Source organism: Pezoporus flaviventris, unplaced genomic scaffold (assembly GCF_033815535.1).
Source record: "Pezoporus flaviventris isolate CSIRO_AGI_PZ_B2104156 unplaced genomic scaffold, CSIRO_AGI_Pfla_v1 ptg000023l, whole genome shotgun sequence".
In the NCBI taxonomy this organism is placed as follows: domain Eukaryota; kingdom Metazoa; phylum Chordata; class Aves; order Psittaciformes; family Psittacidae; genus Pezoporus; species Pezoporus flaviventris.
Window position 1 is genome coordinate 3,893,253 of NW_026892571.1, and position 21,796 is coordinate 3,915,048.

Below are 21,796 nucleotides of genomic sequence, written 5' to 3' on the forward strand. Positions count from 1 at the left end.
TCCACATTTTAGACATTCAGATAGGATTCAGCTGAGTTTTAAACTGACCTTAACAAGTCATAAAATGGGCAATGAACACTGAAGTAATTTCCCAAGTTCTGATGTGATATAATCAGGATGATGGCAAATGTAAGCTGGGCCAAGAATTTTCAATTCTACTGATGCTTTCAGGTCTCCTAGATTAGACCTTCCAGGGGCCTTCCTCAAGGTACTGTTAAAATATACTTGTAATGTTTTTCCAAACTAACTTGCTATTTAATTGTGGGGTAATAAAATGGTTGTCACCTTTGAAATTTTCTAAGTCAAATTATCCAGTGCATATTACAAACAGTGCAGATGAGTGTCACATACCAGAGGGAGCATTTGCTGTGAGGGCTGGTTGTCTGACACTACTCTTTAGATAATTTTTGGTAGCTTTTGACCTTTTATGACATTTCTCTTAAATTTTATGAAATTTCTCTTGAATTCTTTTATGAATTTTCTCTTTTAGGAAATGTTTCGCTTGCTCTCAACTTTTTTAAGGAAAAAAATAGATGAAGTCAGACCAATTCTACCCTTCTCTGTACGAAGTCAAAGAAAACAGGCTGGTGCTTTCACAACTGTCCTGGTGCTATGAAGCCATTGACCATGGAATAGCTGAGGTTCCTAAACTTATATGTGTGTCTTTGCAATGAAAAAATCCCACTTGCCTTTGATACACACACACACACATACATATATATACATATGAAGTTAGAGGAATTGCTTCTATCTTATCAAGACCCTTGTTTTCCTAAGCTGTGTTTACAGCTTAAACACATAGACAGATTTTGAGAGATTTTCAGAAGCCAGTCAACAGACCAAGGTCATTTCTTTTCTAACAGAAAACCTCAGTTTCTTAGGATAGTCTCAAGTAATTCTAAATACATTCCACGAGGTGATCTGTAGTTCATAGAATTAATGTATGGTTTTAAAAATGTTAGCAAAGTCTAACCCAAGTCTTTCATTAAAGTGGCATTTAACAGTGACTGTGAAAATACGCCTAAAGACTTTCTGTCCTCCTCGAGCATGCACTGCAGGAAATCACCGAAACTTACAGACCTTCAGGATGCTTGGTCCTTAGAGAACAGTGAGGAAGACAAACCCAAGTGAACCTCACTGATGTGGTGTTACTGCACGCCTGACAGTGCTACTGTGCCCCCTGCTGCCCCCCCAGTACCTCCCCATCCTCGCTCAGCTGCTGACTGCTTCACTAAAGGCAGATTTGCCCTGCACTATCCCAAGCCTGCAGCAAAGCCTGAATAGTAGCTGAAGAGTCCCAGCAGTTTTACAAATGTAGATAGTGCTGGGCAAATAGTTTTTGACTAAAAAACTGAATAGATGGCTTTTGAAAGCCAAGCATTTGACAACAAGACATTTCTCTTCGCTACTTAAAGCACTGGTTTTGTAGAAATACAAATAAAATGCAAACCAAACAAAAAAAAAACAAACAACTTCTTTTTGACTCAAGCCGGGGGGTTCAGATTAATCCCTAGCTAACTCAAGAGTTTTGCATTTCAGCTCTTAAAAGGCAAAATCTGTTCCCTGCTTAGTCCTGATAGTCTGTGCCCAGTTAGTCTACCCATGCCTCTCATAGCTTTGTGCTCTTTAAAGGTCCTGTAAATTTGGTGTAAGGGTATTCCCTCATACAGTGGGCCAGGGCTGGGTGGAGGACATAGTCTGTTGGAGGACATAGATTGTTGGAGGACACAGTTTGTTGGAGGACACAGTTATGTTCTGTCTGAGCACTTCAGTTTTCACACACATAATTGCATCTCTTTTCCTTGTGAGCAAAGATTAAATAGTTGAGGAATGGGCATTTAACAGCAAACTCCTTTGTGTCATGAGCAAAGATGTACAGCTGCTGACCGCACAGACATTCCTCTTGCTGTTGCCAGCTCACGTGAGCAAGCAGAGCAGAGAAGACCCATGCTGGAAGACCATATGGCATGTTTCCAGACAGGAACATTTCTGTTTACTAAAAAAACCCTTCTTGTCATAAAAAGTGACATTTCAAGTGCCAGCCTTCACCTTTGCTGCAGCCTCACACCTGCCTTTCACATCTTTTCTAGAGCCAGTTTAGGGTAGCCCTCACCTTTCCAGTGTTCCACAGTGTGATGGGCATTTCCTGTTTCCCTCAGTTTCCAGTCCTGGCAACACTCGTGTAAGAAAGATGAGCCAACTAATTCAAAGTAGGATTTTTAAAGGGTGAAGGTCCAGCCTGCTCTCTGGGCTGAGGTGGTAGATTTCCAGCTTGCTGATTCATGACCAAGACTTGCACATGACCAAAGGCATTCCTGATGTCTACTGATCAAGTAGAACCTGGAAAGGCAAATGCTTGTCTACAGGGATTATTTGGGGTTTTTGAGAGTCCTGTGACTGGAGATAAAGCCTAACAGCAGCGTCCAGAAGGCAATCATCAGCATCAGGAAAGCATTTCTTTCCTTTTAATTGCCATGGTGAAACCGGGCCAGTAGTATGAACCCCTGTTACTGGAAATACATTGTTGTTCTGAATATATCTGTAAGGATGCTCAGGGGCCTGTAGCATCTCTCTCATGAGGAGAGATTGTGGGAGCTGAGCCTGTTCAGTGTGGAGAAGAGCAGACTGAGAGGGGATCTCATCAATGCAGATCAGTATCTCAGAGGCAGGGGCCAGGAGGATGGTGCCAGCCCCTTTTCAGTGGTGCCCAGTGCCAGGACAAGGAGCAATGGCCATGAACTAAACCACAACCAGTTTCACCTCAACATGAGCAAGAACTTCTTTACATTGAGGGTGGCAGAGCCCTGGCACAGGCTGCCCAGGGGGGTTGTGGAGTCTCCCTCTCTGGAGACATCTCAAACCCATCTGGACACGTTCCTGTGTGACCACTCTGGGTGGCCCTGCAGGTGGCAGGGGGTTGGACTGGGTGATCTCCAGAGGGCCCTTCCCACCCTGATGGCTCTGTGACTCTGTGAAGGAAATTGTTGCCTCTCTTCTCTTTGCCATTCTTAAATGCACGAGCAGTGAGAAGAATGAACCGCAGCACTCTCTGGTCATCAGAAGTTGCTGAACTTCTCTGGTGGCACTGGGTTGCCCTGGCCAGCTGCCACCCAGCCACACTCCTGGTGTGACGGGGTGGGCTTCCACACACCGTTCCTCACTCCAGGCAGCCTCTTGCCCTTCCTTGAGTAGTGGCCAAAGCAGGAAGGGTGGGAAGGGGAAATCAAACATCTCTGAGCAGAGAGGAGCGGTGACCACTCTCACCAGGACCAGCCTAGGGACAATCAGGTCAGAGGGGTCCTGGAGAGCGAGATGTCACCACCTGGGAGGAACTTGGGGAAACACAGCGAGGTAAAGCTTCGATCTGCAACAGCAAAGCAAGTTGAAGGGTTTTTCAGTTGTTTCTGTGTAGTAATGGCTTTGCTTGTTTTAGAGACAATATAAAAGCTTTTGTATGTCAGTGCTCATCGCATACATCACATAAAATACGTGAAGCTCACAATATAATGCTGTAAAGAAAATTAATTTTCAGTTATTCCAAATGAATTCCCCAAATTCCTGATCAAAAAGTTTGCCAAAATTAAAAAATTTTGGGATTAAAAAAGCTCAACAGCAATTTATCAACCAACCAACCATGAGGTCAGGATGGGATTCCACAATAAGCTACCTGGTTTTCTCTCATTAGTGAGTTTCAAATGCAAATCCTTGCTCTTCTAATAACATAAACTAAAGAAAACAGTTGTTCTTTATCTCTAAAGATTATTCCTAAACTGAGGAAGTACATACCGTCAGCGTGGACTTGTAAAATCCAAGGGACCCACTCAATTAAAACATATATTCTGTTTTCTCAGTGAAAGCCGGATACATTAGGCTTAAATCTTCCTCGATAGTGTGAATAAGCCATCCATTGGTTTTAATAACGATTCACTGCGGGTTCTGGTGCCTGTCATCCCTTCTAATAGTAAAGTAAATTACTCCTTACTCCAGGGGTTCAAACAAAGACGTGGTTCTTACAATGTAATTGATTCCAGCTACTCATTTTGCTGTGATCTGTAACACATGTAGTGCCGGTGACACAATCTGAACCCAAGGGAAGAAGTCTGAAAACTTGGAGTTTAGACTTGATATTTGTTTAGCATAAACATAAAAACTGGGATTAGGAAAGCAGACAAGGAAATTCACCCCTGTCAGTTCCATGTATTTTAATGAGCTGGTAACTAAGCCCTAACACAGTTGGCCTGGCAGGTTTTCCGAGCTGTGTGTGGAGCACTCAGCCAATTTGGTAGTCACTGCCATAAGCACCGCAGGTTAACACTTGATGGAGGTTTGCTCCTTAGCAGGATTTAATGCAAGGCTTCTGAATTCTGTCTTAGGTTTGTGAGGTTGGTTTTTTTCAGCGCCTCAGCAAGTACTTTGAAAGCTTCAGTACTGCCTGTAAGAGCAGGAGCGGAAGGTATCAGATCCCTCTGTTATCATTGCCCTTTAGCTGGGAAGGGAGACATTCATCCTAGAAATTGGAAGGAGAAATGGTCAATGTTGGACATGCTCCAGCACCCAATCTGGGAGCTGTGCAGTACTGCATATTCTCCTCTGCTGCTCTGGTTTCCATACCCAAGGAGTCTGGTAATGGCGTCATGGTTTGACCCAGTGATGATATTCCTTGGTCACTTCAGAAGCAGGAAACAGCGGTATTCATAAACTGCTATGCTTTTTTTTTTAGAGAAAAATCTGTAAGAAATCATTCTCAGAAATGGATATCGCCCAGTACCCAAAGAAACAAGCAGCTTGAGGCAACCAAACACGAGTATTTGTAACACAGGGAACACGCAGGTGCCTTCCTTTGATCCAAGTTTTCTAGCTGCCTAATTTGTAAATAAGCTTTCTGTGTATCCACACACTCCTAGTAGTTTGGCTTGCAGACCCAAGGAAATGCAGTCATCAAGCTGTGAATCGTTTCCCACACTTTCATGCTTCATTTCCAGGGAAAGACTCGTGTATGAGTCTGGGGAAAGAGCTCCTGAGACTTATAAACACATCTATTACAAACACTGCTGCTTAGAAGCAGGCCTGTATCTTGGTGAAGTTTTGCTGTGAGCAGTAGTGGTTTCTGCAGAAAGCACCTGGAAAGGTTTGCAGATAGGAGCAGAGCCTCCTGTGTGGAGTGAAGGCCACGCATGAGCAGAGGCACGAGTGTGTTAGCTTCCCTAATGGCATTAAAACCAACCAATGCTGATCTGCAAATGCTGCACAAAAACGGCCGTACCTGAAAGTGTGTGATCCGTGCACAATCACATCGGTGGATTCAGCTGCTGTTTAATGATTGTAACTGTGGATAGCTGTGGATCTATTGATATCGTACCGCATTGCTGTGTCATCTCCTGTCACAGTCCGTTACACTGTGTTATCTTCTCCCCTGTGCTCTCTGTATGTTTGAGATTACTTTGCTGCAGGGCTGAGCAGAGAGGAAAGCATTGCAATGGGGTTGAAAGGGGTTGATGAATTCACTGGTGGAATTAGTGTGGAATTTGTTCTATTGAAATACTTATGCAGCAGAATCAAAATCAGTCACCTAAATTTGACACCTTGAAATAACTAGTTTTAGCCAAAAATAAACTACTGAAGTGACATATATGCAGGACATTTAATTTCAGCTTATTTTAGAAGTTTAGATAGCTCACGGGATGTAAGAGTTGAGTCTAGGCAGGTGCTAAGGAAACCACAAGCTAGATTTGTGGAGTCTGAGGAGGAAACTCCTCTCCCAAGAGGCTGGAGCACTGGTCTGGTTTAGGGGTGAAATTCCTTCTTTATGAAGCGAGATTTGATGGTGTGTTCCCCTTTCCCAGGAGAACATATCTCACCCTAGGAGATACTCTGGTCCAGATCTCTTCCAGCATCTTTGGTTGGGGTCCAGCTTGTAATAGAAATGGTTTTAATACAGACAAAGTCAGAGAGCAGCTCTGGTGTCTGTTGGCAAGAGCACTCCAAGGATATGTACAGCACTGTAAGCTTGGTTTTGGGTGTCCTTGATGAGTGCCAGGATTCCTGGTCCCCAGACTTAGAAGCTGAAAGGCTTCATGGCAGTGAATGCCCATGGGAGGGAAGTGCCAAATCCCCTGTGTTACAGGACCCCTCCTCTTTGACTTTCCAGCACCCTTTACACACAGCCTGCGCAGTGTGTAGCCCTTCAGAAGCCCCTCGGCAGAGCCAGAGTCCCATGTGACACAAAGCTCAGCTTGGCTTAGTTTGGGACTTCCTCCAAGCCCCAGCTTCCTAAAAACTTAAGCACTGCTTTGGTGCTTTATCCTGCTCCTTGCCGTTAATAAACTGGGATTTTGCTGCCGTTTGAGCTATTTTGCGTGAAAACCCGTGATTAGAGAATGATAACGTTTTGACACAGTGATAAAAGCCAGGAAATTCACCCTCAGCGGTGGTGGTTCTTTCTTGCCTTTGCTGCATGACAGCTTTAGTGGAGGCAGTAATTGGGCACAAATGACAATAGCAATTAACTTATAACCTTCTGCTTCAGTACACATTTTAGCATTCATTCAAGGGAAAATGTCCATTAAGAAAGTAAATATTGGTATGTAAGTGATCTATGATAAAAATTCATACAGCTTGGGAAATCTGCTGTGAATCTCAGCATCAATAGGAGTATGATGAGGATTTTCAATTTCCTTTGCAGGTTTTGCCATTTAAAAACGCCGTATCTTTTCTCTCCTGCTTTCGTGCTTTCTCTGTTAAAGTACGTGGTCAGAAAATCAAATTTGAGATAATGTTCTTTGCACAATTACAATCAATTGACCAAAAAAGCCTTTTTGGCATTGGTTTTTTTCCCCAAAAAGCCAGTGATTTTTTTCTCCTTGTTTCATTGCTGTTTGTGATTAGCCAGGTGGGAAAACAAATGGAAAATGCTGATTTATGTTTCATGAGTGACAACTTCCTATTTCTGGTTGCTCCGTATCTGGGGATTAAAGCCTGATTTATTAATTAATAAGTAGGATTTCTCTGCATCTTTGATCATTGGTGCTATCACACAGAATACTGAATATTTAGAAGTGGTTTTTAGTTAATCCCTTGCACATGTGCAGTCTCACAAGTCAAACCATCACCTTACAGAGCCGTCCTGCTCAGTCATTAAATATATAAGATGCTCACCTTCCAATTTGGAGTGAATGTGCTGTTGGTGGAAGTGGTAGGCTTCATGTGGATTTGAATTGATCAAGCATCAAGATAGACTATAAAATGTCTCCTAAAACAGCTGCTGAAGAAACTAAAACAGTTTTATTTTTAAATGATCCATGTTAATAGCTCTTCCTGAAAAGGAATAACCTGGCTTTCCGAAGCCCTGAGCCTTTTGGAGATTTAATGGATTTCAGCACCTCTAGCATGACAAGTTATTTGGTGAAAACCACTAATTTTGACATAGAATTCAGTTTATTGGTGTTTTCTGAGAACCTGTTTAATATGAAAACTACTTCAGTAGGCATTGGTTTCACATGGCTATCATCAGCATCAGTGCTTCCCACCAGTTCATGTCTAGCAGGTGATTTCTAAGAGGAATCAGTGTTTGTGTAACTGACATAAATCGTTACCTCCATAAAGCTTCCCTTTTCTGTACTCGTGTGCATGCTGCAGAAAGCTTTTGAACCTGTTCTGCCCTTGGATAGGGCACAAGCCCTGCTAGAATGTAAGGGTGCATTGGTAGGGGTTTGGCATCAGGCTGCTCCTAGGGCCCAGGCTCTCAGCCCTCCCTGCTGCAGCTGCAGCAGGCAGAGCCCTGTGCAGGTGAAGGCTTGTTTGCCAATGAACAAACCTCCCATAACTCAACTCACCTGCTTGTGGTTTACCTGCAGCTGCTTCCATGAAGCCTGTGATGTACATTCCAGGTTGATGAATGCGTGTGCTGCCTGTGTTTCAGTGGGAGTGTGTTGGTGGGTCTACGTCTCTGCTAAGTGCTGGTTGTGATTGCTAATAGGTGATAGTGTTATTGTTGAGGTTCATTTGTCAGGCAGCATTTCTGCTGGACAAAAATGTGTTTGTGTGAAACCTGCTCCTTGGTTAGGAGTGGATCCTGCTGCTGGATGAGCACCTGGTCTGAGTGCTAATGCACACAACGTTGGATACCAGGCGAGGAAAGGCTCAAAGGGTCACCCCTTGTTTGGCACCCTTGAGTGGCTTGGAGCAATGCTCAGAAGCAGTAGAGCTGTGACAGGTATGTTTGCCTTGTTTCTTCTCAAGTAAGGCTGCTTATTTAGTGACCTGTTTATTACTTTGCATGTCTTTAAGCTAAGGATTTTCATGCCTGAGTTTCAAACTTGATGCTTTTTAACTATGTTGAGTGCTTCTGAAACCTGGTTTATATACTCTTTTTTTTTTTACCAAGTTATTTAGTTATAAATAGACTTGACAACTGGTTTATTTAGTCTAGCAAAGGTTTGGGATTGTGTAGCTGCACACGTGGATCAGGCTTGCAGAGAGCAGCAGGGCTCTGAGGCTGAACTAAAGGCATTGCTTAGTTTTGCTAGACTCCATTCTGGCACAAAATCCTGGTGAGCTGTGGATGGTACTTCACAATCAAGACTGAATGTCCAAGGTTGTGGGATTGTTTTAGACTTGCAAGTTTTAAGCACTGAGTTCTTGATTCAAACTGTTCTTAGTCCTGGTTCCCAAGGGAACCAGGAGGGTTTTGAGCAACCGACTTGTAAAGGTACTGATGCTGTGGAGTCTGTGGTTTTGGTGTTTTGGTTTAGTGAAGGCAGATGTGTCAAAGACTCAGGCATAGTTTATGAGCCGGTGACCTGGGAGCTTACAAGGAAATGTGGCATGGCTGCACGGGGAGCTTGCTGGAACCTTTGGAAGCAACAAATTTTAGGAGAGGGTGGGATTTCCTGCTGTATTTCCCTGTCCTATAGGGCTGGGGGAGTTTCCCAGTACACAGAAATGCAGTTGGAAGGGGGTGATCAAGTTCAAAAAGCTGGATCTGGTTCAGAGCTGTGTGTTATTGTGGATAAAACTAGATTTTGTCAGTATGAGACTACTGTTTAGTAAAGTGAATTCTGTGGGGCCAGCGGAGCTTGGAGCAGTGCCTATGGGTTGAGGGCAATGGAAGAGCTGGGGCATGAGGCACTCTTGGTAAGGCACATTTAGGTTTATCTTTTCCTCTCCTGGCTGTGACTTCCATGTATCCATGTTTCCCCATGTAACCTTCTACTTCCAGTCAGTTTTCCAAGAAACTTTCCTTCTCCTTTCCTTGTGAAATCCAGCAGCTAAAGAAATAAAGCTGTTACTTGCACCCCGACAAAAGCAAACAAGTCCATAACGTCAATGCTGATGGACATCTAGTCCAGATGTGCTCTTTCCACCTTTCTTTTACCCAAAGCACCCCTGTTAGCTGAGGAGGGGAAAGGAAACAAGGCTGAGGCCAAGAACAGATGGGGAGGTGAGGGGCAGAGCTGGCAGAAGCACCATGGAGCAAATCACCTCTGCCGGCAGGTCCCATTCCCCTGCAGAGACCGGACTGGCAGGGAGCAGGAATGGACTGTCCAGCTGGGCACACAGTGCTCCTGGGCCAGCCCTGAGTGTCCTGCCCAGCCACGAGCACAGAGCAGGGGGGACAGCTTCAGCTCTGAGGTCTGATGGCAGCTGTTGGCATAGCAGGGTGCTGCGCAGGCAGGATGCCTCCATCCAGGGCAGCCTTCCCAAAATTCCCCTTTTCATCACCTGGAGCAGGGACTGCTGCTCTGTCTACAGCTCTGGTGACTGTTTCATCCCATAGATGCTTTTATTTCATAACAACTTCACCACTATGGATTCCTCACACCTGTGAAAATGACCATGTCCCCCATTTTGTGTGAATTGTGAACTGAGTCCCACAGCAGACGTTTCAATACCTGCAATCTTTCCTCTTCTTGGACCAGTATTTTTCCTTGTTCAGAGCTACCTTATTCATCCGCAACATTTGGCCACTGATAAAGTGACATGTGGCAGTTCCTTCCACTTGGTCTAGGGTGCAAAGTGAAATAACCTGTACCTTGCAGTGAAGCGTTATGGGAATGTGAATGGCCAGAAAGCAATTATACCAGGATATATATGCCTGGAATGCTGCCAGGATACCAGCTGACTGTGGAAAAAATCAGACTCTGAGAGAAGTTTAGAGATAGCCAAGGCTTTTTGCTAGGCTGGAAGAGGAATCGTTGATTTTATGCTCAATTAATGGGGTGAGCTGACTCTCCAAGGGATCAGCCAAGCACCACAGCTGGTGCAAGGCAGGCAGCAGCAGTGTGAGGGCAGTGGGTGGGAAGGGAAGAAAGAAGATTGTCCTTTCTGGCAGTGTTTGTCAGTGTATCTGACAGTGTATCTGAGCCCAACTAAATCCTGACAGCAATTGAATGGCTTGAAAGCAGGATTTAATCAAATCCACAATGTCCTTTGCGACTGTCTGCCCTTGCAAGGAAAAACCTTTTTGGTTTTCTATAGCATTGGCATAGAGGGAAGTAGGCGTATTACCTACCTGTAAGTCTGTATCAGCAACTCCTTCGTCAAAGAGCAAGGGAGAAAGTGAGCAATGGAAGTTTATGGGGTGTATTCTCTTCTCTACATGCTTTAGCATCAGTGGGAAATGCTCTTGGAGCAAAGAGAATCTTCTCCCTTGTGTGTTTAGCAGCGACCTGAGAGCTTGATCATTAAACTCATGCACTTTATGTGCTCTTCTATGCAATGTTTCTACACTGTAATTTAAAAAGGTGTCAATTATATTGCTGACCTTAGTCTGTGAAGCAATATCATAACAAAGATCAGGCTGCATCAAAATGACCTGGGATTGATCTTTCATTCTCTAAGAACAGAGCTACAGGGTATTTCTCCTGTTGTTAGAAATATAGTCAACAGGATGCAGTAGTTAAAAAGCAGGTAGTATTTGGTCAGAAGCTCATAGGAGCTCACCTTGGTGACACTCGCCTTCTTCTGAAGGCATAATGCTTGGTCACTGCAGGAGCACAATATAATCTCTCCTGGAATTACCTTTTCCATACCAAGCGGGGCTGTTTTCCTTTGGCACTTTGTAAATGCAATTAGGAGAAGAGAGGTGAGGGGAAGGAACATAGAAATTATATAGTGGTGCATACATAGCTCTTTTATTTATATCTGGGAAAGTTTAGACCTTAAATGTGTATTAGTCCTCTCTGGACCTTGCTGGCCAATCACGGTAAATAAAGCTAAAGCAAAGGGTTGTTACTGGGAATGAGTGCAGGAAAGAAGTCCTTCTCCTCTGACGTTCACCATAAGCCCTGTTAACTCATATTTAGGGTGATGACATCACTGCCACACAACACAGGTTTCATGGCTTTGGAAGGAGCTCTGGGGGACAGCCTTTACACCGGCTCTCCTAGGTTGTATGGGGGTTTTCTTGTTAGTGTTTTGGTTAGCAAAGAGGGTCTCCTTCGTTTCCAGAGTTGAGAGAAAACTGCTGGGAGCCTGTGCATGGGCACAGGGCTGCAGCTTGCAGGTGATCTGTTGCAGTGAATAAGCTGGGGGTAATGGAAATCAACCCCATGTTGTTGTTCTCAGCTTGAAGGGCAAAAGACTTTCCAGGCAGGAGGAGAGCTTGCAAGCAGGGAGAGCCAGTTACGTGTTCTCTGGAGAAGGGTATCAATGTTGGAGGACATCAGGGTTCTTTCTGTTTGATTACATTAGTTGTGGTAGTGCCTATCCCAGTGCTTGTGGGGAAGATGGAGACCTCTGGTGTGGTGGCATATAGTGACAAGGCGGCGGGAGGGAACCAGTCTGTGTGTCGTGTTGGAAGCCACCTTGTCCTGTTCGAACTCCACCAAGTGACCTTGAGGAAGGTGAAATGTGGTGCAGGCCTTTGAGGATTTCCAGTCTCTGTCCCGCTCCCTAAGGCACTGTTTCCTGGGGCTGCACATACAAGCAGGGGGTATCACTGCACACAGAATAGATACTTGGCAGCTCTTTTCCCAGGGCACAAAGCCAAACCTCCTTATTAAAAGGGGAGCCACACCATTTTGTATCTTGGGCAGGGTACAAGGACCTCAGCCATGTCCCCAGCTGGCATGAATACTGCATGGCTTTGCTATTACAATACAGTGCACTCCAGATGAATTAGTAATGATAACAGTAACCACGGAGATGGCTGTAGTTGAGGTTTGTTTTCTCTAAAAAGTGAGAATTGCTTTTTCTGCAAGCCCTGTTCCTTTTTCTCCCTGTGAACAGTGAGGAGGGACCTTCTGTTGTAGCTGTCAGTAGGCCAGGGCTGCTGTAGCACAGAGGCTGGTTGGTGGGAGAGCTATCACAGCCTGGCATTTGGGTGCTGTGGGTGCAGGCAGCGGTGCCAGCATGTCTGTGCCAGATGACATGGGGCTTGTGGGCACAAGTGACAGTAAAAGTCATCTGTGACATGCAGCAGGCTCCTCTCTGTTATGCACATCCCATAGTCTCGGTCAGCTATTGGAGACTCCTTTAATAACGGGGAGGATCTGGAGAGCCTTTTCAAACACCCAGAACATGAATCCTTGAACATCCCTGCCCTGGAACAGGAGACTGACTTGTGCTGAGCCAGTTCAATGGAAGGATTTTGGCCAAGTAACTTTATAGGAGCTGCTGTAAATCTTCTCCCCTTCCCTGAAGTACAGAAGGAATGGTTTGTTGTTCTGTACCACCACCATGGCTCTGCCATTGGGAAAGAGAAGGCAGAAAAGAAGTGTGTCTGTGTGTGTGTGTGCATGCAAGTTCTCTGCATTTGTTAAACCACTGCTGAATCATAACTGCATTGTGACTGAAGTGTAAAAATGTGTGTGAAATTTGGTTCTGTTTCACTTACACTGTTTAAACGGTGCATGTCTAAATGTATGGTTGCGTTTATCCTCCTTCCCTCTTTCTCTTGCTTCTGTTTTCTCCAAGTCTTGCTTTCCAATGATTAAACCTCAGCATTAGCATCCAGACGAAGTCTGAGTAAATATTGCACTTTGTGCTGCATGTATCTATCAGTTACTGGCCAAGACAAGCTCCAGCTGTTGCCACTGCTACTCTCATAAATCTCGCCATTAATTTCCTGGATGCTTTGATTTATTTTGGTCGCTATAAGATGCGGGTCAGGAAAACAAACTTGTAAATGGAAAAAGGTCTGGCCTAAGCTTACAGTGAATTGCATGTTCCAATCTAATCAAAGCTTTTGATAAATCTCTAGGATGCTCAGGTATGATGGACGTCTCCACCCTAAACTCTTAAATCATCTTTGTACAATCTCTGCTCCAAAACAAGCCTTGTACCTTGCAGTGTGGATTCAGAGCAGGAATGGTTCCTCAATACCACTAACAGACCTTCCTTCAGTGTTGCCCTGGTCAGAAGGAGACTACCGCTTTGTGTCACTAGAAAAATCAGGACCAAGTAAGAGGTGCATGCTCACAGGTCTCTGAGGTTGCAGATTAGTTAAAACATGCTGTGCTAGAAGTAACATAATGCTGTGGAACAGATGTGTTTTCAATAAAAGAGATGACTTGGAACGTCCTTTGGAACTTTATTGTGTGATCCCATGCCTGGTCTAAAAGCTTAATTATTCTGTAAGGTCCTGGACATTCAGGCTTGTCTCAGGACAAAAGGTAATTCTGAATATCCAAAAGTTGCTTGTTTAGAGTGCTTTTCAGCTACCTTACCTCTACTGGTATGTTAATGTTAATTAGCAGGTTCCTGGGAATGTCATGTGTAAAACTGCTTAATTGTACCCCATGCTACAGAGACTGTGCTGTCAACCTAGAAATGGATTTGGTTGCAGTTTTTCTCCTGGTGAAAATAGTGTGAAGGGAGCTTGCAGCAGGTGATGGGGTGGTGGAGGAGGTCTGTGCTGCGAGGGGACCTGGAGGGGGAATGCTCATTATCACCCTTGGAGGCTGAGCTGGAGAAATCCCCTAGAAGAGCTGGGGGTGGCCTATCCCTGCTTTCCCTGTTTGCCACTGTTTGTGCGCCACCCATGAGTAGGAAAATGGGTATCCTCCATGGATAAGGATCACTGGAAAGAGCAATGGTTATGGAGAGCTGTGTGAAAGGACCTGCTGTGATGAGTTTGGAGCTTGTCCTGGTGGAACTGCTAGTGAAAGGGTGGATTTGGGCTAGAAGGGACCATGGGGGTTGGTTGTAACAGCAGTGAGCAAAGTTCGTGCTGGGCTGCAGCACAGCCAGGGCCAGGGCTTACTCCAAGGCAGAGCCCTAGTGCAGGGCAGCCTGTGGAGGGCAAGTCCAGTCTGTGCTCTCAATCTGCATTGTTGTAGCCACTTCTTACAGGGAGTGTGGAATGAGGTTTCATTGTCTGGAATTTACTTTCAAGCAGGTCTTCATTCCACAGAAAAGAAGAATTCTTTCCTTCGTTAGCATACAGACAGACGTCATGCTGTAAAGCTGAAAGCAGAGGAATGTAAACCACGACTGGGGAAAAGGGTACGATAAAATACAGCGCACAGGGATCAGTTATCTGTTAAAATCTCCTCTCTGAAGTGGGAAGAGAGAAGTAGGAGTAGAATTTGTGGAGAGACAGAGGAGAGGTGAGGACTAAAAATCATTTGAATTGAGGCTGTATTTCTTAACTTCTTTCAGAGAAAGACTGACATTTTCTTGCTTAGGAAGATTCCTTGTGTTTTGTGGGAGGGAGGGAATATGACTTTAAAAGGTAAAGGAACTTCATAAACACACAAATGTGTGTCTGTGTTAGCACAATGTGTAGGAAAGGTGGAAGGTAGATGAATAGCAGAAATCGGGTTTAATAGGTGAATAACAATGTGGAGAGCTATTGTGTGGGTGGAAGCAGATCATCTGTACAATCTTAGTGTCCACGTGGTGTGCTAAAGAGGACTTTTCCTCTTTAAAAGTGAGAGGTTTAGCTAAATAAGAGCACTTAAAATTGAGGTGGGCCCCAACTGCGCTGAAGTTCATTCGTTTTGGTAGAATATTCACTTTTGCTGGCCCAGGGCATGAAATAGAATGTTCATTTGCCTTTGTAGAGAACTTTAATGCCCTAATGATAGTGGTGCTATAGCTGGAGCTCAGAGAGGCACTGCAGAAATAGCCCGTGTCCTAGGCTATTCACCAGCCCTGCAGCTGATGGGGCAGGAGCTGGGGACCGCCACGACAGCACTGCCTCTGGAGAGAACACCCCCTGAACAAAACCGGGTTTCTCCTCTTCAGTGCCTATGTAAAGGCCTAACTTTTGTTGTCGTTGTTATTGTGGCTGTTCCCAGGCCCGATGAAATGCTGTTCTCATCACAATGTGGGGTTTAAGATCCTGGTGGCTTCTGATTGCTTAAAAAAACCCAGACCCTAAGGGCTAACCACTGTGGCATTTGCCAACAGCAGTGCTCAGGGTTTACCACACACACAAACACCCTTTTTCCCCTCAAAATGTATGTATCATGTTCTCCTGGAGTCACATTTTACAAGTTCCAAGAGAGAAAGCAGTAATTTTATTCACTCAGCAAGTTGCTTTATTTATGGGCGCCCTGGCAAGTTTAAACATAATACACGGATAGATGAGAGTATTTGCCACTTCTTTTCTTCCAAATGCTTTACAGTTATTAACCAATTCTGTGACTATCCAGATGGTTCACTAAGTTGTCTGTATTAAATTATACTTACAAGATCATGCAAATTGAATGGAACTCTTATTTCACTGATAAAGAAATTAATGATTTCTTAATTCTTTAATTAAAATAAAGAATCTAGACGATGTAGAGAAGAGCTGATGGGAAGAACTCTCTCTTTCTAAAAAGCTGGGTTGTAGCAGGGGTAGGAAGCAGAGCTGCAAAAGCCACTCGGTAAATCAGCAGCAATCTGAGCAGCAGCCAGAATAAACTGGTCTGTTTTGTCTGCAAAGAGTGTAGCAGGGATATAAAGAGCAAAGCAGTATGAACCAAGGTATAAACCTAGTTGCATATTTATCCCTTATGACAGTAAATAGCGCTTTGTTTAGGGGAAATGTGTGGTAAAATAGATTTATTATCTCAGTCCCAGAGAATCCACTGCTTTTGTGAAATTAGGTAGGTGCCGTGTAAGACTGAGGAAGCTGAGTGAGTTCTTGCTCTTTCTGTCTGCTCGAAATTGCTCACTGTCCCTCTTCTCTAGAATCTCCAGGCCTTATCTGCTATTACATCTCCTGGCAAGCAGAGTTTAGCATGTTTTGTGGTCTCTGCCTTTCGGTGAATCATTGAACGTTTGGAAAGCACAGCTGAAATGGTAATACAGCTCAGAGATGCATTTCCAGAAAGAGAAGTGAGTTTTAATTGATGATGGCTGAACTGAGCTGATTAACTTTGATTAAAGTAGCGGTGAAGATGGAATTACTTGGATTTTTATTGGGTTTTCCGGGTTAAGTGGCTGCTGCTCAGATCAGGAAATCCCTCCATCATTCTTCTTTCCTCCCTGCGCAATGCACTGAAACAGTTAAAACCAAACTCTGCACTGCCCAGCAGTGTGGAGGTTCAGGAGATAAGTGCTTCTCAGCTTGAATGAGCTGTGAAATGTATTTGAGAATGAAGCTTTTGATGAGAATTTACCTTAAAGTCCCCAAAGTTCCATTTTAAAATCAATCCCACTGTTTATTCCTGCAGAGAAGGCTTCCTTTGAATTCCAGACTGTTGTACTGAACAAACTTGTAATGGCAATTGATGTTTGAACGCTCCTCCACAACAGTGTGGGGGGAAACCCTCTGTTCTTGGGTTTTCCTTGCTGCAGGTATAATACCCCAAAAGGGCCAAATGCCTTTTCAGAACGGTGCATGGGTTTGGCTCTTAGATGGTTGGTCTGAGCAAAACAGAGGCTTCCCTGCAAATGGCATTGCAGACCTTGCAGCAGAGGCATCTCCAACCAAACTGATTTCTTGGTTACTCAGAGTGCTAAGCTCTCCTGAACATCCAGAGCTGAGTGTTAACAGTGGTGTCTCTCTTCTAGCCAAGATGGTGTATAGGATGGAACACTGTAGGCAGTCAGACCACTACTGTGTGTATGTGTTTGCATGAGGTCCTGAAAAGTCCTTCTAAGTGTGTAAAATAACTTGCATCAGGAAATGGAGTGGAATTCTGATATGGTATAAGCATGCATAACAAAAAAGTTTCCTTGTTTCCTTTCTTGGATGTCTGTTTTAGCATTTGAAGGGTTGAACACTGACATCAGGTGCATGAAGTGTAAGTTGCCAGGTCTAATAAATTCCCTGAGATCTAGTGCCATTTAACTCTAACAGAAATGAAATAATTCAGCTTCCACAAACACAGGAGAACTCTCCTGGGTGTGCTGTGGTCCATAGGCATCACTAGGAATCCTTTAAAAGACAACCAGTGTGAAAAAGAGGAATCTCTGCTGGGCTTTTCCTCATTACACTTCTTGCAAGTGCTCAACAAGTGGATGCCATTTTCTCCTCACAGCTTCTTGCACTAAAGATCTATTGGGCAGGTTACAGGTTCATCGCAGCTCTCGAGTAGCCAGAAAAATGGAGGCACTGTCGGGAGGAAGCCGTTGCAACCTGTGAAAGGAAAAATCTTATGCAAAGCCTAAACACGATGCCCATCGCTGTGCTCTCATTTCTCAAATCTCATGGGAACTGGGACCCTGTCCCTGGGGAATGGCTCTGCTGGTTTGCAGCCTCTGCTGTTGCTGTTCAAAGCTTCTGCAGGTCCAGAGCACAGATCCAGGGAGCCGTGAATTGTCCTGCTCTTACCCTGCTCATCTGGGGCAAGTCCCCATGCGGAGCCATGCAGCTCCCCCAGCACATCCTGGCTTGCAGGTGTCTATGTCCCCCATAGCGCAGTGCTAATCCTGTACACGGCCCCACTGCTGGCACAGGCCCAAGCTACAGAACAGTGGCTAATGCGAGGGGTGCTGTGCTGTAAATAAGAACGTGTGTGTTAGGGATGCAGGAAACGTTTTCGAGATGGTGATTTTGCAGCACTGACAGAGTTGGAAGGGATTAGGATGTCCATCGGGGAATGAAATGTTGAGCTGCTCTTGAAATTCTGCTGAACAGGTAAATTTGGTTGAGAAGAGATTTATGTGTTTTGTGGGGGCAGGGGTGGAGAAGAAGGGGAAACAGATAGGTAATTTGTATGTGGGTTTGCTTTTCTTATCTGGGAAGGAACGGGTAGTCTGACTAAGCAGCCTCTGCTTTTCATTTCTGCAGCCCTGGCACAAAGGGCAGGTGGGAGGAGTGGGAGCAGCCAGCTTGAGAAGCTGGGCTTGCTGCTGCTTCCACTCGGGGTGCAGACACGGCTGGTCCTGGTCTTCATTTGCATCACTGGTCTGCCTTGGGTTTTATTTGTTATGTTCCCTTTAATTCTAATTAATTTCATTTCAATCATGAAACTCCTCAGTTGCCACCTGGGGTTAAACCGTGGCAGTGGGTAACCACCAGCTTGACCAGTTCCTGACTTAACCTTTTCCTGTGGCCGTGTGGAGCGCCTCTCACAGCACACCTGCAATGCAGGGAGAGCTGCATCAGTCATTTTCTAGCATGGTTTTTGGTTGAGCTGGTAAATGCTCTGCGTGCATCAATGCCTGTTAAATACTGCACAGGATGAGAGCAGGAGATCATGCTTGTGGGCTTCATATGTGGAATGGCTTCGCTCTAGAATACCAGTTTAGTTGATCACTGTCTACCAAAGGCCATTTCAAGGGCTGTGATGGATATGCATGAACAGAACCTGGCTCATCGGTTGCTAACTGTTAGCTCATGGTCATGTGGTGGGTGGTCTGTGTGAATTGCTTTTTTTCTGTGGGTACAAAAATTGAGGGGGGAAAAGACCCTGTGATGTAGCCATGTAGTGTCAGAAAGGCTGTGAAGCAAAAGGCACTTTGGATTTCCAGTGAATGAAGAGGGGAAGGACCAAATCCCATACCTGCTCTGCGCAGTGGCAGGCAGGATTCAGTGACCTGACTGCTACCTTAAAATCTGTCCCATATTTGCTTTACCACTTAGGGAACATGGAATTTCTTATGAGAGGGCTGTATCTCAATGAAGGTAGCCAAAGGCTCTTCCCCAGGTGATACAACAGATTGCTCCGAGATCGCAGACACATCAGTCTCATGACGGGTTCTGCAGAGGAGGGCTGGCACAAGTAGCAGCTGTGACTGGGGATAAAAGAAAGGCCTTTAATCTCTAGAGCTTTCACTTGTGTTTTCTCTTAGCACTTCACATGCATTCCCTTTTCCTTCAAGAGGTGCAAGTTCCTGTGTTCAGTGTGTGTTTTGTACAAACTTTATCAGAAGGCAAATTGAAGTTAATTCTGGTTGTAGCCATGGAAGGAAACATTTGAAATCTCAGTTCAGCTGTTGCCAGAAACACCAAGCAACCCAATAATATAAACTCCCTCAGTTCAGGCCCAACAAATAATTCAGTATTCAAATTAATCATAGACCTCAGGAAAATCAATGCTACAATTCTGCCTGAAATAAAGCATGGCTTTTGGTCAACTAGACCTACTAATTTCTAGTGTATTCTGATTCAGCAAGTCTTTGATATGCAGCCAGCCTGCTTGATCATACATATCCTTCTGTGGGAATAATACGTTTTCCTTGATAATACATTTTCCTTCTGTGGGAAGAGGTAGCTCAGTACCCTGATGTCTGAGGTGCAGGATTTTCATGTTCAAGGATGTGTTGGGCTCTTTCCATCCCAAGCTGCTGGATTCCAGTTCAGTTGCAAAAAGACATGAAATAGAGGCTGACTCCTAATGCTACAGTGTGGGAAGCCTGCAGCTTTCCTTTGGGTTTGGGGGAAGTGTGTAGTAGCCTGCATTTGAACAGTTGGAAGTAGGAGTATCTCACTGTGGATTTTGGAATCTTTCTGAAGCCTAGGGATTAAATTGGAGACCTTGTGTTCCCTCTAAAACCTCTTCCAGTTGTCAGTCTTCCACCTTAGTAACTAGGAGGTTGTTCGCAGCAATGCGTTGATCATAAAGGTGTAGTACCTGTGATCTTGCCGATGGACTGGCGGCCTCCTATTCCATTGCTAGGTTTTTCCTCTATCATGTAGATAACAAAGAACTGCAGAAGGGTGTCTAAGTTCAGGTCTGCAGGTCCAAGGTGTGCAACTGTCTGCTGAGACCTGCTGTGAGAAACGGCAGATTCCTGGTGCACTGACTTCAGGCTGGAGCTGTCATAAAAAAGTCAAGAGGAGACCAGGTTTGTGAGGGAAAGGCTCAGAAAGGAAATGTCACCCAAACTCTGTCCTCAGAGTTTCGTTAAGTGGCTGTTCCCATAGTATTCAAATACATTATGCAGTGTTTATTATAATAAAGCTGTACCCTGCTTTTATTATACTCGTCTTTATACCTTCTGAGCGTTATTGCACCTTGGATCATTTGGGTTTTTGTGGCACACTGAGGTCTATCTTCATTTAGTGAAGGTTTTAACAGAACTTCTGTAGGTGTGAAGATGAGTCCGAAAGTAACATCTTGCTTCATTAAGTGGTTGTCAGAGTGTGTTTGCTTGAGCTGCATGGGGGCACAGGTGCCTTTTCCAGCACTGCTTGTGAGGTGACTAGGCAGACTAGGGGTAAAACCTGTATCTAATATCAAGTTGTTTGGATCAGTCTTTCTTTTACCATTTTGTCTCTCTTTTCTTTTTCCCTCAACAAAACTAAAACCAAACCCTTTCCAATCCAATTAGGAAATCCAGTTTGCACTACAACTTGCAGGGCACCATTATCATGTTGACTTACTATTAGGAGTCTGTTTCCTTTCTGAACCATGACTGTTACAGCATGATTAATTTGAACATGCTGAAGTAGAACACTTGTTTTTAATAAAACCTTTTAGAATATTGTGTATTTACCAGCTACTTCTGTACTGTGTTAAGAGAAAAGGTTAATGCAGCTATCCAGACTGAAAAGATGAACCTAATGTTGACTTCTTTGTAGCAGTCCTCCATGAGTGGAAACAGTTTGCCTTGTATAACAGTGTGTATTGCCCAACAGAATGAACCGAGGGACTCCAGAATTTAGCCTCTCTGCTAAAAGGGCTGATCACAGCGTTCAGTGATCCCTGAAGGTTTGTACAATTGCTTCTCCTGGCTGAGTCTTAGTTATGAAATGTTTTCTTTTTAATTAAACCATCATCCTGCTAGCAAATACCACTTTCATTTGATTTGTAATTAGGGAGAGAACCAACGCTGTGCACTGCTTAGCACTCGCAGCATACCAAGTGAATAACGGAGAACAGCACAAACCAACTGTCAAACCTAGCTGGTGTGTCTTCATCAGCCCTTCTGCAAACCTCACACTCAGGTTTTATCCATGCTGTAGTTTTCACTTCATTTCATTTCATTGTAAGGCTTATTTACACTGCTGTGATAAAAGGGAGAAGTTAAAAGTTTAATCTAAAATCCCCAGTAAAATAGGAGTTGAAAGGAATCTAACACATTTTGGGGTCGTAAGTCTGCAAAAGTCTTGTCTTCAACTTGATTGCCTTGCAAAATATGGCAAGGCCAATGAATGTCAACGCAGTTTCCTTCCATGCTACATCTGCAGTAGGACAGGATATACTGAACTGCCTGCTTTGCAAGATAAGAGCCAGCTCACAGTAGCAAACATGATGAAGGTTTTTAAAGGTTTGAATGTTTTAAGTAGTGCTTTTGTCCCACAATGGTTATTTTCTGTTAAAAATAAAAAAAAAAGTAGAATTGAATTCCTCCTTAAGTGTAGACAATAGAATGAATGCACTGAATAAGCAGGAACTCAAAACTGGTTGCTTTAGATTTGTAGTCTCCTCAACCAGAATCAGGGGCTAAGACAAGCCTGTGGTGGTCTCCT

At 44.3% G+C, this 21,796-nt stretch overlaps 1 protein-coding gene across 8 annotated transcripts in view; it reads left to right on the forward strand.

Annotated features, from left to right (window-relative positions):
* The window catches only part of KCNIP1 (potassium voltage-gated channel interacting protein 1), a 398,129-nt gene that overhangs the window by 294,257 nt on the left and 82,076 nt on the right, over positions 1 to 21,796 (forward strand). Inside the window, exon 1 of one of the 8 annotated variants that reach the window (XM_061456426.1) lies at positions 8,086 to 8,212. The exons of the other annotated variants lie outside the window; for them this stretch is intronic. Coding sequence (XP_061312410.1) covers positions 8,185 to 8,212 — 28 coding nt within the window. The 5' untranslated portion in view covers positions 8,086 to 8,184. Of the gene's footprint in view, positions 1 to 8,085; positions 8,213 to 21,796 lie in introns of those variants that run through there. 8 annotated transcript variants of the gene reach the window in all.